The 18,726-nt window shown below is 53.9% G+C and overlaps 1 protein-coding gene across 4 annotated transcripts; it reads left to right on the top strand.

The window, feature by feature from the left end:
* The first annotated feature begins 1,852 nt into the window (after positions 1 to 1,852).
* On the top strand, positions 1,853 to 17,860 carry NACA (nascent polypeptide associated complex subunit alpha). 4 transcript variants are annotated; one of them, XM_073319325.1, is made up of 11 exons: positions 1,853 to 1,959; positions 3,648 to 3,719; positions 5,819 to 5,962; positions 8,254 to 8,301; positions 9,754 to 12,012; positions 14,360 to 14,445; positions 14,944 to 15,021; positions 15,548 to 15,694; positions 16,042 to 16,170; positions 17,014 to 17,136; positions 17,733 to 17,860. In XM_073319325.1, the coding sequence occupies exons 2-11, from the start codon at positions 3,650 to 3,652 to the stop codon at positions 17,745 to 17,747; spliced, it is 3,099 nt and encodes a 1,032-aa protein (XP_073175426.1). In that variant the 5' UTR covers positions 1,853 to 1,959; positions 3,648 to 3,649; the 3' UTR covers positions 17,748 to 17,860. The 4 variants fall into 4 exon arrangements, with proteins under 4 accessions (XP_073175426.1, XP_073175429.1, XP_073175430.1 ...); XM_073319328.1 differs by lacking the exons at positions 8,254 to 8,301; positions 9,754 to 12,012 and having other exon boundaries at positions 1,856 to 1,959; XM_073319329.1 differs by lacking the exons at positions 5,819 to 5,962; positions 8,254 to 8,301; positions 9,754 to 12,012 and having other exon boundaries at positions 1,857 to 1,959.
* The last annotated feature ends 866 nt before the right edge of the window (positions 17,861 to 18,726 follow it).

The raw sequence follows: 18,726 nt of genomic DNA, 5'->3' as shown, positions 1-18,726 counted from the left end.
GGAGGAAAAGGAGGGGGCTTGTGTCTGACAGTGAGAGCAGGTTTTCTAGAACAGGTTTCAGAGTAGCAGCCTTGTTAGTCTGTATTCGCAAAAAGAACAGGAGTACTTGTGGCACCTTAGAGACTAACCAATTTATTAGAGCATAAGCTTTTGTGGGCTACAGCCCACTTCATCAGATGCATAGAATGGAACATATAGTAAGAAGATATATAGATATATGTATACACACATACAGAGAAGGTGGAAGTTGCCATACAAACTATAAGAGGCTAATTAATTAAGATGAGCTATTATCAGCAGGAGAAAAAAAAAACTTTTGTAGTGCTAATCAAGCTGGCCCATTTGGACAGTTGACAAGAAGGTGAGAGGATACTTAACATGGGGAAATAGAGTCAATATGTGTAATGACCCAGCCACTCTGGTTCTTAACCAGGGGTATGCCTACCTGTGGGGGTACAGAGAGATCTTCCAGGGGGTACATCATCTCATCTAGAGATTTGCCTCGTTTTACAACAGGCTACATAAAAAGCACTAGTGAAGTCAGTACAAACTAAAATTTCATACAATGGCTTGTTTACACAGCTCTCTCTATACTACACACTGAAATGTAAAAAGAAAAGGAGGACTTGTGGCACCTTAGAGACTAACCAATTTATTTGAGCATGAGCTTTCGTGAGCTACAGCTCACTTCATCGGATGCATCCGATGTAGCTCACAAAAAGCTCATGCTCAAATAAATTGGTTAGTCTCTAAGGTGCCACCAGTCCTCCTTTTCTTTTTGCGAATACAGACTAACACGGCTGTTACTCTGAAACGCTGAAATGTAAGTATAAGATTTATATTCTAATCGATTTATTTTAAAATTATATGGTGGGAAGGAAGCCATTTTTCAGTAACAGTGGGGCTGTGACACTTCTGTATTGTTATGTCTGATTTGTAAGCAAGTAGTTTTTAAGTGAGGTGAAACTTGGCCGTAGGCAAGACCCATCCGCCTCCTGAAAGGGGGATAGTCGTCTGGACAGGTTGAGAACCGCTGATCCAGAGTGATCAGCTGGGCTCTTTGGAAAATCCGACCTGCCCCGGCGGGCGGGGAGACGCCACATTCCTTCAGCGCAGACGGTGGGGACAGGATGGTCACTCAGCCCAGGCCCCCCAATCCCAGCTGAGTCTGTTACCCTGCCAGGGTGAGAGAGAACTGGGCTGGGGAGCAGACTAACCCCCAGCTCCCTCCTCGGGAAGCAGCTGGAGCAGCCACAGCCAAAATGTGGGGGGCGGGGAGGGGAGAGAGCTGGCGGCAGCTCCTTGGGACCCCCCCAGCTAGGGGGTGCAGGTCCTGGCAGAGAGGGGGGAGGAACATGGAATGGCCCCTGGGTAGAGGGAATGGGGGGGTCCTTTAAAGCAGGGAGCAGCCCCTGGGACTAAGTGGGGGGGGTCCCCTAGCCCTGGGGGGGGTGGCAGGGAACAGCCGTGACTGGGGGGGTCCCCTAGCCCTGGTGGGGGGGGGCAGGAACAGCCCTGACTGGGGGGGTCCCCTAGCCCTGGGGGGGTGGCAGGGAACAGCCCTGACTGGGGGGGTCCCCTAGCCTTGGGGGGGGACAGGAACAGCCGTGACTGGGGGGGTCCCCTAGCCCTGGTGGGGGGGGCAGGGAACAGCCCCTCACTGGGGGGGCCCCCTAGCCCTGGTGGGGGGGGCAGGAACAGCCCCTCACTGGGGGGGCTCTGGGAAGGAGGAGGGAGGAGCACGGCACAGCCCCTGACGGGGTGGGGCGCGGCTCTGGGGAAGAGGAGGGAGGCGCACAGAACAGCCCCTGGGGGAGCTCCCTGTCCCCGGGGGAGGGGGACGAGGGAGGTGAGTGACCCTTGCCCCGGAAGCCCTCGCTCGCTCTCCCGGAAGCACCGCCCTCTCCGCCCCAGTCTCTCTCTCTTTCCGCCGCCATCTTGAAGCCGGCTCCCCGCACAGTGAGTCCTGCCGCGTCTATCCGCCGCCATCCGCCCGGCGGCGGGCCCGGCCGGGGGTGCTGGGGGTGGGGGGCCGCGCGGGGGGGCCCCGGCCTGTGCGGGCAGGAGCTGGGCGGGCCCGGCCCGGGCCCCGCATCGGGGGAGCCTGGGTCCCAGCTCCCGCCCGGGTGCGGGGCCTCCCTGCCCCGGGGAGGGGGGCTCCCGGGCGGGGGCGGGGGAGGAGGTCCTGGGGAGGGGGGCCAGTGGAAGCCCCTCCCTGGTACCTGGCGGGTAGGGGGGTGTCTCCCCCCAACTGCGTGTGTGGGGGGTAGAAGGTCGCCTGATTAGGAGAAATTGAGGGGGGGGGATTTCTGAGTGAGGGGGAGGAGGGGGAGTCATTTCCCTTTGCGAATGGGGGGGTGTCCATGTCTCCCCCACTCCCAGCCTCTTCTGGGGTGGGTCAGGAGTTCCCTCCTGTCAGACTAACTTTGGAACTGTGAAGAGTGGAGCCAGCTCTTACACACGTCCTGGGCTTTCGGGGGGCGCGGGGGTGTCTGAGCCTCAAGTTTGAAACCCCAAGACTGTCTGGAGCCCCCGCAACTTCACATCCCAGGTCTGACTCAGCCCTTCATCCGGCCCAGGTAGATAAACCCGATCCCAAGCGCTGTACTGAATGTGTGGGGTCTTCTGAGGAGACCTCGCAACCGGTGCCGGCTCTACAGGTCGCAGGGGGTGCGTCTCACAATGCAGGATTGTCCCAGTGCCCTTGGCCAAAACTTCTGGGTCCTGCTAGCTCCCTGTACTTTGTTCATGGGACAGGAAGAATTTGATCCTTGATTGCCACCAGCTGGCCGTGTGGCCTCTGACAAGTCACTTCAATTTTCTGACCCTTAATTTTTTCTCTCAAGTAGAGGAGGACACCCCTCTTTTGAACTCATGATGAGTTGTGAGAGCTGACTGAAGTCAGTAAAGAGCTGTTGGCCTGGTCAAAAGTGCTGTGTATATGGGCCAAGAATTATTATCTAAGCTGCTGAGTTTCATAGGAATATAGGGGTTGCCAGTGCATTTCAGACCCAAAGTCTGTCTAGCCCAATCTCCTGTCTCTGATGGGGGCTGGTACCAGAAACTTCAGAGGAAGGTGTAAGAACCCCACAGCAGGCAGATGAGGGATTATTTGACACACAACCCCCCAGCCCCTATCTCTCACACACGCACACACACAGAGGTGGCATTCAGATCTCTAATAGATTTGGTTTTGTTCTGAAACACAAGCGTTCATATCATTTGCGTTAACTGTAACACTAGATATTCATGATATCCATATGAATATGCAGTTCCATTTTTAATCTCTTTACATTCTTGGTCACTGTGATCACCATTGCAGACCTGTTGCCTCTGAGGACATGCATAACGAGTTTACTTACTTGTTGGAAATGCGAAATGCTGTGATACAAGGGTTTGGTAATGGGAACGACCACTTAGTTGCAATTTCATGGTGAAATAAAATTACAGCTTCTCTCTTGCTTGTTTCAAAAGTGTTATGAAACTTCCTTATTTGTAGCCACCCAAAAGTGCATCTGTTTGGCTTTTCTGATTGTGGTTGAGACATTAACTGTGAATGTCATGGGACTTTTTCTCTTAGCTCCTCAAATCCCAAAGAACTGAATCCTTCATTAATTGTGGCCTCTGTTTTTCTTTCTTGCTCTCAGAAATGCCTGGTGAAGCGACAGAAACTGTCCCAGCCACAGAGCAGGAACTGCCACAGCCTCAGGCTGAGACAGGTCAGTGTTGCTTGGCTTTATTATACACCTTCTGAAAGGATCCCGAAACTCATCCAGCCTAAACTTCAAGGACAGGTGAAGCCAGTTTGTGGGGAGGGAGAACAAGAATATTTTGACCTCTGGTGGCTTTTGGAAGTCTAGTTAAAAGCCTTGAAGAAGGAAGGGAAGGTTGAGCGCTGGTAACTTGACTGTGATTCACTTGCTCAGATGGATGAGTTAAGAGGGCTCTTTGAATGGAAATGGTGGTAGCATGCTTGAAGGGCAGTAAGGGGTCAGTCAATACTGCTGCCCAGCTGTACAACCAAGGCTTTGGCAGTGTGTGATGTGCAGAAATACTAACTGTAAAACACCAACCTGTTTTCATTTAACTAGTGTTCTGATTTGCTGTGGTTACTAAGTGAAACACAAGTATGTGGGTCTCAGCTGCCCTAACCCAGGTGAAATGCTGGATGTTGGTTTCATTGGTCTTGGTGCCTTTTCTCTTAACCACACATTGTTTGGCTGCCTGCTGGTGTACAAGGCAGAACTGTTTGTCCCACAGCATCGCCACACGATTGTGTGGGTGTTTCTCAGTCAATCAGCTTGAAAGGCGCTTGATGCCCGCAGTGATATTGGTTATTAAATATATGGTAACATTCAGAGTCTGACAAAGCAGTCCCAGTGTAGCCAGCTCTGTGTTACACGGCCTACAGTGGAATTGCAAAAGCATACTTGGTACATTCAGTAAAATGCTGATTCCCTCCATCAAGGGATGTCATCAGCTTGTGTCACGCATTTGTAACCTACTGTTGTTACAAGTAACACTGGAAGTCCTTATTAGTGAAACAGACTAGAAAAATTAATTTTGTTCAGCTTGTTTTCTTTGTGTCTGAGGGCACTTGGTGTATAGTCAATTTCACTCTTTCCCCTGTGTGCATCCGATGAAGTGAGCTGTAGCTCACCAAAGCTTATGCTCAAATAAATTTTTTAGTCTCTAAGGTGCCACAAGTCCTCCTACTCTTTCCCCTGTGTACTCGGTTTCCCATATTGCGTGTATGGGTCTCTCCCAAAACAGCAAGGGGGAGAGAAACCTTTTAAAGCCATAGGAAAACGTAGCTGTAAGTCCGCAAAGATTCACAAGGTGTTAGAGCAGGTGTAGGAACCAAGATTCCTTTTAACTCCTTGAAACTGACTAGATAACAGATTCTCTCCAATGGAATGGCTAAAAGTGGACACAGGGAGCAACATGGTGCTTCAGCCAGAAAGTTACAGCAGGGTTTGGCATTCACCGCGCATTGTGATGCAGCACTGATGAATGTGCTGTAAGAACATCTGACTACTCTTGGGAGGGAGGGAGGGAGGGAGGAGTTGAACTGAGAGTCAGTGCAGCTTTAAAAAAAAAAAAAAAAGCAACAGAATCCTGCTTGCGTTTTGCAGTGTGTATGAATTTAGTAATGATTTTCCAACCCACTGTATGTTGTGCTTCTCAATTGTCTCTCTTGAAGGTTTCCTGGTGCTGTGATCCAGTTATCAAATAGTATGGCCTTGTTTGCTACATTTCTGCCTAGAGGGTCGGGGCACACTGCATGACTGTAGGACTGGGCCTGAGGCATGGGGGAGCCACACAGTGCATGACTGGCAAATGTGGTGAATTCTGTCCAAGGGCTGTGTGAGTTTGACTTGGGGACAAGAAGAAAAATTGGGAACAGTTGAATGATCAAACGGTGCTGGGGAAAAGGTTTTGTGAAGGGAAGTAACCCGGAGGGGGGCTAAAGTCCAGTTCTCCATTAAATTGTGCTTGTCATTCATGAGTCAAGTAGGTAGCTCAATTTGACTAGCAGTATGGTCATGCTGTCATTTTTCTTTAAATGCCTCATTGAGGGGTAGATGCGATTCCTATGGCTGGGTAACTTCCCAGGCACCATTTGTGCCCGTGGGTGCATACAGAGCTGCAGCATCCCAGGGCATGGTTTTTCACTGGGTCACCGAGGATAACTCACACATTTTCCCCACTGTTGATTCTTCTCATCTCTTGGTTGTCTTACCACGCCATGGAGCATATAAAGGTTGGTGGGTCTTGGTAGTATGTGGTGTGTACTCAACAGCTGATGCTATTGCAGTAACTCCTCCCCCGGCCCCCGGGGAAGCAAGCTGGGCTCTCGCAGGAGTGACACTGGCAGCTGAGCAGATCCGAGCAGTTGCCACCAAGAGTCCTGAGGTGGCAGGCCAGGGTTCCCAGGCTGAGGCTGCTCTGGAACCTTCAGGTAGGTCTCAAGTTACTACAGGAGGTGCGGGGGGGGGGCACGAAGAGTTACCCTGTCTGTAAAATAAAATCTGGCTCTGACTCATCTAGGGCATTAGAAATACCAGCTCCACGTTGAGCAGAATCTTCCAAAGCCTTGTGGGGCTCGAAAGGAGCTACTGGTTAGAGGGCTCTGATAACATGTATGATTACGTGTATGTGAGATTTAATCTCTGAGATGGTTTCATTGCACCTCTTGTCACCTAAGTGTATCTCTGCTGGAGTTAGATTGGCCTGTGGAAAGAGCGTAATGCAGTGCTGAACTCCTGAGGTCCAGCAATAGGGGGCTTCGTTTCCCACCCCCCACAGCCCAGTTATTAGGAGCCTTCACCAATTGTCTGCGGCCTCCATGAAATCCATTGCTTTCCTGGGTTGGCAGGAGATGCCCCTGGAGTACATTGTGGGGCATTAGAGCTGGCAGTTGCATGGCAGTCTTGTCTCAGTGATGTCCCAGAGTGATAATGTCTGAGGCATCTTGAGTGAATATGGAAGGATCAATGAGGCCTCATGGAGACTGGAAAGAATTTTTCAAAGGGAAAGTTATGGTGAATGCCCCCTGCTGCCTGGTTCATGCTCGGCTCAGCACCTTTCTGAGATTAGCTCCCCTTTGTTAGACTTGGTAGTTCCCCTTTAAGAAACTGATCGGTTTCCCTACTTGGAAACTGGTAACTTCTGGGGGGCATGTGCTGGGCCTTTCTTCCCCCTTGCTACAGGACTCCCAATTTTAGACTCCACTCTGGGATCTGCCATGTTTTATTGTCGTACATTTCACCAACACTTGAAACCAACTCCTGCTCACTGAGTGCAGGACTGGGCCTAGCTGTCTGGCTCTCAGCAGCTGAGAGATGACAGGTTCTAGTCTCTGACTGGCACTAAATCCGATTTGGGAAAGGCTGAGCCAGGACAATACATGAGCAACTGGTATTTGCCACTGAGTGAGCAGTCAAGTGACCTATGCAAAGTGGCTTTTGTGCAGACTCCCTAAATCAGTGGCTGATACATAAATGAGCTGTAGCTCACGAAAGCTCATGCTCAAATAAATTGGTTAGTCTCTAAGGTGCCACAAGTACTCCTTTTCTTTTTGCGAATACAGACTAACACGGCTGTTCCTCTGAAACCTGTCATAAATGAGTCAGTCATTCATACCTGGATCGGGGTGCAGCTCCCTCCCCCCGGAGCAGGAGGGTCAGTGAAAGCCTTAGCTGCTTGCTCAGTGCAGCGCTGGGGTTACCTTCCTGCTGCAGCCAAGCCTTGCATTCTGCATTAGTCAGCACTGCCCTGCTGTGAGAAGACCTGGCCCTCCAGAGTAGGAGCAAGAAAAGGCGTCAGACTCACAAAAGGCATTTCCCTTCTATTCTAAAGCTGTTCAGGAGAACAATGTGGAGAAGCATCTGCATCCCAGACACCTGCAGACCACGCCTCTGGCCTGCTGGGAACAGACCACCTCTTCCCCACCCTCCTGCTCATCATGAATACCCCCTCATTCCTAGCTTCTAGCCCCTCCCCATGGAAGCCGATGCTGGGTTAACTGGTGTAACAGCCCAAGCAGCTCTGCTGTTCCTGTCCAACTAATGGCGTTCTGGGGTTGCAAGCTGCCCCAGGCTGCTTGAGTCACACCCAGTGTCTCCAATGGAGCTGTACCTGATGGTGGAATAGCAACTGGAGCAGGTCAGCTCTCCTTGCCTGACCCCTCTGCCTGCTGTGCAAAACAACATGCCTGCAGCTTTTGGCTAAGCAGATTGCTGCTCATGAGAACCAGCTCATTCCCATACGCTGCCAAGTGTGGCCTCTTCCCCTGGATCCCTTTGATACAGACTGCGCAGGTTCCTCCCTAGATCAGTCTCACCGGACTTGTCCTGCCACCCTCTTCCAGAGACCTCGCTGGGCTCTCTCCCTCAGAGGTTTGGGGTGCATCTAGGGCTCAAGAAAGTAAAGGGCTGATGCCACTCGCTAGCGTTATATATCATATGGGCAGGCGCTGCTTATTTTTGGTGTGCTGCTGGTCCAGTGCACCTAGCTCCTGACCAGCAGAATCATCAGGACAGCGCTGTCCTGGATCCATCTTCCCCATGCTAGCTCGCTTGGATTGCAGCCCAGCCTGGGTTTGAACTCTGGTATCCAGAGGTGAAAGGTGAGCGGCACCATTCTTGTGAGACCTGGTTTGTCTTGGAAATGGAGCAGAACCTTCTTGCTTGCAGCAGTTCCTGATTGGAAGGACTTGTCGGTAATAACCTTTCACTCTTGCTTGTTTAGCTCCTGCTGTCCCTGCCCCTCCTGCTGGTGCTCCTGTTCAAGCGTCAGGTATTCTGAACTCATGTCCCCCGCGTGCGTCTCATTAACCATGTTTGCTGTGCTGGGTAGTCCCATTAACAAAAACGTTTAGCAAAACGTGCAGTGCGAGAGCAGGAGCCTAGGAGCTAGGGCTCCTGGGTTCTTCTCCCACGTCACTGCCACTGCCGTGTGGCTCGGTTTACTTATGTGTAAAAGAAAACCTGCATTCCAGGAGCACACAAGGCTTTTAGTTGCATGTTTGTAAAGCACTGGGGATGGATGAGGCTAGAGGAGGGAGTGTTTGCTCCTAGGATCTGAGGGCTGCTTTCCTGGGATAAAGGATCCGTGTGAGAGCCTGGTGTGTTGGGACCATGAAACCGCAACGTTCAGGAGCTGTACAGCAACTTGTGATGTTCCTTCCCGTTCTCAGGCATCCCAAATGCTAGGAGACAAACAGTGCTGTCTGGCCCTGAGCATGGCGTGCTCACACTCTGCCCAGCTCAGGCTGCATCAGCCGCTTGCCAGGAGCCTGAGGGCCTAACCTAACCTGCCTGAAAAAGAGCCATTTGCAGCCAGACTCCTGTTTAATATGGAGGTGCAGCCCTCAGAGACCGCGAAGCCCGGCATGTGATCCTGCCCTGTTTGGATACAGGTGGAACCCTGCATGCTGGGGCCTGCCGCCTCTGCAGACCACACCTCCATAGTAGCTGAGGGAGCCAAGCTTTGAATTGGACTGTGTGAAGCACAGGGGTGTGATACTTCCCCTATGCTACCAGAATCCCTTTGGGAGAAAAACTGGATTTCCAGAGCCAGGCAAATGCCAAACCAACCAGACACCGACCGCTCCGTCTGGCTTGTCAGGCACTTGTACCTGGTGTCTAGAAACCCGCACAGGGTCCTGCGTTCAAGGCCAACGGGCCAGAATGATTTCCTGGGTCTTTGTGCTGAAATAAAGCTGCTGTATTTCCATAGCTTTCTGGACCCCAGGATCATTTTACTGAAGTTATGGGCTGGAAAACGAGCTGGAGCAGGGTTCTTCCCCAATGTGCTACTGACACATGGACGCTGTGGGTGGGCAGCCGGCATTCTGGGTTAGGGGGCTTGCATGTGTGCCCGTGGGGATGGGGGCATGAAGCTGTGCAGGCATGGGTAGCCAGGGGGACTTCCCCTTAGGGGTGGGGTATTTTGTGTGTTAAAATACACTGATCTGTCTCCCTCTGGAGGGCGGGAGACGGGAGCGTCTGTGGTGCGAGGAGAGCTTTCTGAGAGCCGCAAGGGACAGGGTGTTAAAATGCCATTGCCTGGCAGTGTCCTGGCGAGGGTGTGGGGCCACCCGTCTGCCCGGGTAGCTGGACTGTAGCCCATGCGGGGTCGCGCTGGATTACTCACCTTTCTCCCCTGGCCCCCTTGGTTTTCTTTTCTCATTGGTTCACTTTGTTTTTCTCTCTCCGTCTCTTCATGCTGCTCCTTCCCCGGCACTAGCTCCAGCTCCTGCTGCTAACCCTGCCCAGCCCTCCCCTCCACGTGCCCCCACGGGCCTGGCTGTGTCACGAGAGCAGCCCCCCTCCCCAACCTCTCCTGCTTCCCCAGCACTCGCTCCCCTTGCAGCCCCTGCCTCCCCACCTGTGGTCCCAGCTCTGATGCCTCCGACCTTCTCCGCTCCCTTAAAGCTCCCAGCTGCAGCTGTTGGCATCCCAGTGCCCAGCCCACCTCCCCCTATTCCCCCTACAGCCCCAGCTCTTGGGACCCCAGCCGATTCTGCCACTCCAGGCTCTCCCAGGCCTGCTGCTGCTGCTTCCCCAGTTACTCCAGCGTCCCCTGGGGGCCCAGCACTGGCATCTCCTTCTGTTACCCCAAGGTGTCCCCATGTCTCTCTCACCACCCCTCTTGCCCCCCTGGCGGCACCAGCCTCTCCTAAATGCCCAGTTTTGACAGCTCCTGTTTCTCCCCTGACCCCCCTCATTCCTCCTGTGGCCCCTGCGGCGCCAGGCCCTCTTGCTCCTCCCGCAATCTCAGCCACCCCCCCTGTGGCCGCTGCCCCTGCTCCCCTCACCCTTCTGGCTCCTGTTTCTCCCCCTGTGACATCAGCTCTGGCTGCTGCTACCCCTGTGGCCCAACCTACTTCCCCCACCCCTCTTGTTCCTCCCCTAGTCATTGCTGCTCCCCCAGCCCCCCTCACATCCCCTGGGACCTCAGCTTCTCTGGTGGTCCCTGGTGCTGCCCCTCTGGCCCCAACCTCTTGCCCAGCTTTTCCTGTGGCTCCTGTCCCAGCCCCCTCCACGCCTCGTGAGACCCCTGCCTCTCCCCCAGCCCCTCTCCCTCCCCCAAAGGCCCCAACCTCTCCTACAGCTCCTGCCCCAGCCCCCTCCACTCCCTTGGAGACCCCTGCCTCTCCCCCAGCCCCTCTCCCTCCCCCAAAGACCCCAGCCTCTCCTACAGCTCCTGTCCCAGCCCCCTCCACTCCCTTGGAGACCCCTGCCTCTCCCCCAGCCCCTCTCCCTCCCCCAAAGACCCCAGCCTCTCCTACAGCTCCTGCCCCAGCCCCCTCCACTCTCCCCAAGACCCCTGCCTCTCCCCCAACCCCTCTCTCCCCCACACAGGCCCCATCCTCACCTCCTGCCCCAGCCCCCTCCACTCTCCCCAAGACCCCTGCCTCTCCCCCAACCCCTCTCTCCCCCACACAGGCCCCATCCTCACCTCCTGCCCCAACTCCCTCCACTGCCCCAAAGCCCCCTGCTTCTCTACCAAAGCCCCCAGCCTCTCCTGTGGGTCCTGCTTCTGCCCCCGCCCTCTCCATGCCCTCTGAGACCCCTCCCTCTCTCCCGACCCCTCTCTCTTCTGCTGTGGCCTCAGCTTCTACTGCTCCTCCTGCCTCAGCCCCAACCCCCTCCACTTCCATCAAAACCCCTGCTCCTCCATCAAAGGCCCCAGCCTCCCCTGTGGGTCCTGCTCCTGCCCCCTCCACTCCCCCTGTGATCCCTGCCTCTGCCCCATCCCCTCTCCCTCCCCCAAAGACCGCAGCCTCTCCTGCAGCTCCTGCTCCATCCCCCTCCATTCCCCCTGTGACCCCAGCCCCTCCCCCAACCCCTCTCCCTTCCCCTATGGCTCCTTCCCCAGCCCCTCTCCACCCCTTGGTGGCTCCTGTTTCTCCCAGTGTGACACCAGCTCTGGGGGCTCGTGCATCTCCACCAGCTCCTGTCACCCCCACTGAGGCTGCAGTTTCTCCTGGGACCCCTGTTTCTCCCCCTGTGGCCCCAGCCTCTCCCACTTCCCCACTTCTGGTGACCCCTGGCTCTCCCCCTGTCCCAAAGGCAGTAAGCTCTGCCCCCGCCTCCTCCCCTGAGCTCCTCCTTGCTCCCCAGAAACCAGCTTCCTCGCCAGCTGCTTCCACTGACCTCCCTGCCACTCCCCTTACTTCAGCGAGTAGCCAAGCCCCTGCACCTCTGCCCACTTCCCCCGCTGAAGAGCTAACCCCCCGCCCCGGGCTTCCTAAACCATCCCCGCCTTCCTCCTCACCTGGTCCTGCGCCCGAAGCACCAGCTAGACCCCCCACCCCTGTCTGCGCTGCTACCATCGATGACGACGAGCTGCCGCCTCTCATCCCTCCTGAGGGGCCTGCCGGGGAACTGCCTTTGCAGCCGATCCTGGTGGATCTCTCCTCTCCCAGACCCACTGTGGCCCCTGCTGAGGCCCCAGCTTCTCTTCCTCCAGCCAAGCAACCCGTGCTGAAGAATGACAAGGGTATTTGCGGCCTCGGTTTGCTGTGTGCATGGAGTGTCAGCGGCTGCCCACGGAGTACTAACCTCGTAGAGACTGTCGGGCCTGGATTCCCCTCCTCCCCCACACGCACTTCGCCTGCTTGGTTTGTTAGCCTAGAAACGTAGCATTTAGAAGCGATGTGCCATGCTATGTAGTGAGGCCAAAATAACCCCGTGCTGAGCCGTGAGCGCTGACCAGGATCCTGGCTGGGGTAAAGCCTCTTGTACGTGGCGCCCCAGTATCAGGCAGGTCACCGCCCGCTGTCTGCTCTTGTGTTGGACACCAACTTCTGTAGTTTGTCCTAGTGCAGTTCACGTTACTAATGGAGGGGTCTCGGACACGCATGGGGCTGGCTTGCAGGGGGGGATGGTTTGAACTCTGTTGCGTCTGGACCAGCGTCACCGGAACTGTGTAGCCTCCCACTTGGATCTTTCACCAACGTCTGCTGTGTATTTAATCCATTCTTCTCTGAATTCTCTGTTTCTCAGCAACCTTGTGGAGATCTAGGTTAGCTCAAAGATCACCAGAGGTCCCAGGGTTAATCGTGGTCACTTTCAATCTGCCTGTATTGGGCAGATGCTCACAGTCCTGCTTGGATTTAGCGTCCTGGCTGGTTCACCTGTGGTTATCCTTTTACTTCCCTGGAAACAAGTTTGATGTTAAAATGTGTCTCCGTGGTCTGTGTTAGTTCTTAGCATGTGTGCTGGTCAGTTGACCTATCTGCGCCCACTTCTGGGCCACGGGAGCGTTGCTGTATGTGTCATTGGTGTGGTGGCCTGCCCTATGCACACCCTAACCAAGCTGCACACAGCATTTAGTGCAGGGGCCTGAGGCTCAGGGTGTGAGTGGTTGATGGGTCTGTCTAGTTACCAAGCCTTGTATCCACTCCCAGTGAGACTGGACCACATGGAAATCGCAGATTGGGCTGAGTTTGTGCCCTAGCTGGTCTTCATTTCTGAACTGGCTGTTAGCATGGAGAGGAGGGTTGTAACTCGCCCCTCCCAGTCTGCTCTGGGGGTTGAGTGTGGCACAGACGGATTCTGCTTCTTCACTTCTGTGCTGTCAGGCACGTTTCATTCTCCAACACGTCAGGGCTTGCAAGCTAACTACACCCACTGCAGCAGAGACTTGCATGAACTCCCAGCGGTCCTCTGAGTCTTACCAGATCCCTGACAGCTTCTTGGTAGTGGCACAGATACGCATTTCAGCATCCGGAGATGCTGCTTCCTGCTAAGGGCTCTTGGTTTAATTGTTGTCGTACCACCCCTTTAATAGAGCCATGGGTGGGCCTGGCTTTGTGCGGACACACAGCAACCCTGCAAGCTCAAGGTAACTCGTAGCCACTTTCCCTGCTCTAGGCCTGAGCTCCTACAATCCCCCATTTTGCTGTCATTTAAACAGACTGAAGAGGCATTGACAGAGTGTCAGATTTTGTCTTCCTCCCCGCCCCAGCTGGGTCCCTGGTGATGTGAGTTATGCTTTGCTGACTCACTCTTCTGGTGTTGTCAAACCCGCCTTTACACTTGTTTATCATCTGCTCCTGCCTAACACTCACTTCACTGCTGATGAATGTAGAGGTTTGGGCTTGGAGCTGGATTCTGCAAAGAGCTGAGTACTTGTGACTCCCACTAATTTTGAAGGAGATGGGGGGGTGCCCAGTGCCCTAGCTCAGCCCTCTGATTAGGTACAGATACTTTCCCACTTCGCCTAGGGGAGTACCTTAAGCTCCTTCCTGTTTCTCAGCTTCTAGACGGGGCAGAATACCAACCATCATCCCCCTCTTCCCGTCCTCAAATTCACCCTCCCTTTCCTATCCAAAATCCAGTGTCAGCTGTGTAGGCAGGGTCTGTAAACCCAATGGCCTCATAGATACCAAATCCTGATCCACTCCAGTCTAGTTGTTAGAGAGAGCAGGAGGGTAAGGAGCAGGCAGTCATGCAGTCTGACTACTAGGCTTCTGTCTGCTGCCGCACAAGGTTTTCCCCCCACCGTTTCAGAGCACTGGATTTCCAAAGCATTTGGTGCTGTTAGTCTGTGTTGTCCTCCTTGGATGTGCCTGTTCTTTTATTACCCAAAAGGGATCGGTGTGGGGAGAACTGTTCCTATACCAGGTCTTACATAAGTTTATTGAATTGAAGTTCATTTTGGTGTGAACTGGGGTGAAGGAGCAATGTCAACCCTTTGGTATAACGAGACCCTAAACAGCCCCATGGCAAAGGCTCTGCCAGAACAGGTCTGCTTCCTTGGTCTGTCTGTTTCCTCCAGACTGGCCTGCTACTCCCCACGGGGGCCCACGCTGGAAAATGTGAATGCACGTTTGTATCCATAGGGTCCGGCACAGAATCCGACAGTGACGAATCGGTGCCAGAACTCGAAGAACAAGATTCTACACAGGCCACCACACAGCAGGCACAGGTGAGGGGTCCGGTCCCTGCAGCTGAGTGTGTGCGGTGGGGGTGAGTTGCAGGATTCTCTGGCTTCTGGAAGTGAGCGAGAACCTTTCATCTTCGTGCTATGGAGGGCCATGATCTGTGAATTGATTGAGCCCAGGCAGTCACTTGAGGCGGATGTGAACATGCATCTCTCACTGTACTCACAGCTTAGGGGGAAGGCCCTGGGGAAATCCCCATTCTTCAATCCACCCAGATGCAACCCCTCCCAGGCCCTGTAGATCCTGTCTCAGCTAGCTCACACCGCTGTGAATGCTGGCCATTGGAGAGTCATGCCTGCATGCGGAGCAGTTCTGTTCCTCCCTCCCCCATACAGTGAGCTGGCTCTGTCCTGAACTCTGCTCCCCAGCACGGCAGAGCCGCGGTTGCTGAGAGAGTCCATCTCAGCTGGTCCCCTGCTGCTGGTTCCTTGGGCGTCTTCCCCAGGATTCGCTAAGGCCCCACTTGTTGCCTGTCCCTGCAGCTCGCAGCAGCCGCTGAAATAGATGAAGAACCAGTTAGCAAAGCAAAGCAGAGCCGGAGTGAAAAGAAAGCACGAAAGGTAAGAGACCGTGGCCATGGGCCCAATTCCTCGCCCTCCCTTCGGGAGTCAGCCAGCCCAGCGGGGAAGAGGAATGGCTCTGTCAAGATCTCCATGTGCACTGGGGCTAAAACCCTCTGCGCCCCTTTGATTTAACCCTGTCGGGCCCAGCATGGTGCTGCTTGTATAGTGGCAAGGCTGGCGCAGAACTGAGGGGCGCTTGGGTGACCCTCCGCCTCTCTCATCCAATGAGCTCAGAGGCCAGCCCTGGTGACCCCCGGCTGAGGAGGCGCGCCCATTCCACAGGAGAGATTGAAACAGAGAGAGGAGACCTCGGGCCATCCAGTAAGGTGGTGGCAGAGCTGGGAATGAACTCTGCCTCCAGGTTCTCTCCACTCTGCCTCTGTCTACAAGGCTTCTCGGCCGCAGTAATGTCAGAGGTTTCTTTGCGGGATCCCAATGTCCTGAGCCGATGAGCTAGTTACACCTTGCCTAGGCTGTCTCAATGAGCTATTTCTCTTTCCTTCCCTTCTCCTTTGCTTTTAAGGCAATGTCCAAACTGGGCCTTCGCCAGGTCACAGGTGTAACCCGAGTCACCATCCGGAAATCCAAGAACATCCTCTTCGTCATCACGAAGCCAGATGTGTATAAAAGCCCAGCATCAGACACCTACATAGTCTTCGGCGAGGCAAAGGTGAGCTGAGCCCGCTCATGATGGACGGGAGCACCTGACCGCTCTTTCAGTCTGTGTTCACAGCAGCGCGGTGGCCCAGCCAGACCTCGGGGATTGCAGTTCTGTGGCATCTCGCTTCAGACAGAACTGTGCTAGATAAGTTTCCCTGCTGCTGTGCGTGTGTGTCTGGTGGGATGTGAGTGGGTTTTGAATCCTCTCTAGGGGCTGGTTTCTCATCTTGTTGTGGCTGTGGCTGACTCGAAAGGCCTTGGATGTCTTGAAGCTCCATTCTGAAGTCCTGGCTTCTCTTTGGGTTCAGTTTTAAATGACAGCATCTCACTGTGCTCTGTGCTTCTCCCAACCCCCAGATCGAAGATCTGTCCCAGCAGGCGCAGCTGGCAGCTGCCGAGAAATTCAAAGTGCAAGGAGAAGCCGTCTCAAACATTCAGGAAAACACACAGACTCCCACCGTACAGGAGGAGAGCGAAGAGGAGGAGGTATGTTGCCTCCGGGTCCCAGTCATGTTTGGGGTCTGAAACAGAAGCCCACAGCCCGTGCAGTTCAGATGAAAGGACCCACTGTATTAATGTGCACGTGTGGTTAATGGCACGTGCTACCCGTTGGGCCTCTTGCCCACCCTAGTGTCTCTCTCTGGCAGGTGTCCAGGACCCCTGTGTGAAGCAAGTTGCGGGTGGGTTCCCAGCCCATTTTCTAGTGGGACAGATGTCCACCTCACACAAACCATCATACCAACTCATCCTCTCTTTGGGAAGCCCTGCAGAGGGCAGGCCCCGGACGTTTACTATCCTTCCCCACTCTGGAGCAGGCACTTCTCACCAGCACTGATTATTGCAGTTACTGGGCTCCTGCTGCTGTATGCATTGTGATATCTCCCCATTGCACTCACCTGCAAGGCATCTGAGCCCATTTGCCCCTATAACACATGCTGGATACACTGAGACATGGTACCTGGGGATTCCTTGTCCCTTCTGCCGCCTTCCTGCTCTAATGGTAGAAAGAAGAAACTTGCCCTGAGTGCTGGCCATCCCAGAATCCCCTACTGCGAGGCTGCTTGCACCTTCCTTTTGGAGCAGCTGGTGCTGGCCACTGTCAGGAGACAGGAAAACACACCAAATTGGGTCTGATCCAGCCTGGTAATTCCTTTGCTTCCATGAAGCAGCCATTTCCCCAATCTGCAAGCAGTGAAATCAGATCATGAGTGCTCCTACTGCTTGGGTTGAATTGAGGAATCCCCAGTGGGTCGGGGCCGTCTGTACCTGCACGGCACAGAGAGATCCGTGCCATCAGCTGGGAGACAGTCCTGGTCTTTTCTTGCTTAGGTTGACGAGACCGGCGTCGAGGTGAAGGACATCGAGCTGGTCATGTCCCAGGCGAACGTGTCCCGCGCGAAGGCTGTCCGGGCCCTGAAGAACAACAGTAACGATATTGTAAATGCTATTATGGTGAGTGGCCTCCGGAGCGGAGTTCCCAGCCAGTCGAGCAAACCCAAAACTTGGGGAGCAGACGTTACAGTTTGGAGTGAATCCTCCCTGAATGGGGAGAACAGGGCATGCTCATTTCACTGCTGATGGGTGTGAGGAGCTCACTGATCAGTTACCATGAGGGCATATCCCTACTTACCCCCTCCTCTCTCCATGTCTCAACTCGCCTGTTCTGCATCATTCTGGCAGTTTTCATTGTCTGCACCGACCTCACCCATTGGGAAGGGGGGAAATAACAGATGGTACAAAATCCGCTTGGGTCTGTGTTGTGATGTAAATTATTATTTGGGGGGTAGGCGTCCCCCTGCCTCTGTCCCCCCTTCCCCCCCATGTGTGTATCCAAGCAGGATCTTGCCCAGCTCTCTGCTCTCAGAACAGCCTTCCCCAAGGTCGCTTGGCCCCGCTTGATAGATAAACAGTCTGAAGCTCACGCCGCTCTGTTTCTTCTGCATCAGCATGCTGGAGGGAGCTGGAGTGCAGAGCTTAGTGAAATCTCCAGGGAATTGCAGACCTGCCCCCAGAGATACTTTCTAACCGTTCTTTCTCTGTCTCTCCAGGAATTGACGATGTAGCCATCAGAAGGGAGGAACCTTTTGGTTTTTCAGAGAAGAGTAAAATGCAGCGAAATTTAACATTTGTACTATTTCTATCGATAAATAAAAGTTGTGGCTTACTGTCGGTGAAATCTTTTATGTTTTGTTTTGCTTTTTGTTTGCCCTGAGGTCACAAGGAGGTGTAACCGCTGATCACAGAGGAGGTCCCAGGCCTGACATTCTCTCTCCTCTGCTGTTCCTGGGAAGGCACGCCTGCTAATTCTAGTGCAGGGGTCGGCAACCTTTCAGAAGTGGTGTGCCGAGTCTTCATTTATTCACTCTAATTTAAGGGTTCGCGTGCCAGTCATACATTTTAACGTTTTTAGAAGGTCTCTTTCTAGAAGTGTCTAATATAGAACTAAACTATTCTTGTATGTAAAGTAAATAAGGTTTTTCAAATGTTTAAGACGCTTCTTTTAAAATTAAATTAAAATGCAGAGCCCCCTGGACCGGTGGCCAGGACCCGGACAGCGTGAGTGCCACTGAACATCCGCTTGCGGGCCGCAGGTTGCCTACCCCTGTTCTAGTGTTTCCTTGCTTTGTGTGAAGGTCCACCAGCCTGTAGGGGGACGCAAAAGGCTCAGACTCTAGCACAAGAATGGTCCTTCGGGAGTGTGGAACATTGAGCTTATGGACACCTGCTGTTCGGGTGACCAGATGTCCCGATTTTATAGGGACAGCCCTGATTTTTGGGTCTTTTTCTCACATAGGCACCTATTACCCCCCACCTCCTGTCCCGATTTTTGACACTCGCTGTCTGGTCAGCCTACCTGCTGTCTAAAGTTCAGTTGCAAATTCTAATGTTCAGAGGTTAGAAGATCTCTGAGGGGCCTCATCCCCCGGGGGTGATGCCAGGGTGCTCCCTTTAGAGCTCTCAATTGTCTAGTCTGCTCCAGGTTTTAATGACTCCGATGTTACCAACATGAAAGGGACCTGGGGGTCATAGTGGACCACAAGC

Source organism: Lepidochelys kempii, chromosome 20 (genome assembly GCF_965140265.1).
Source record: "Lepidochelys kempii isolate rLepKem1 chromosome 20, rLepKem1.hap2, whole genome shotgun sequence".
Lineage (NCBI taxonomy): Eukaryota > Metazoa > Chordata > Testudines > Cheloniidae > Lepidochelys > Lepidochelys kempii.
Note: the sequence above shows the minus strand (reverse complement) of the source record. Positions and strands in the feature narration are given on the sequence as shown.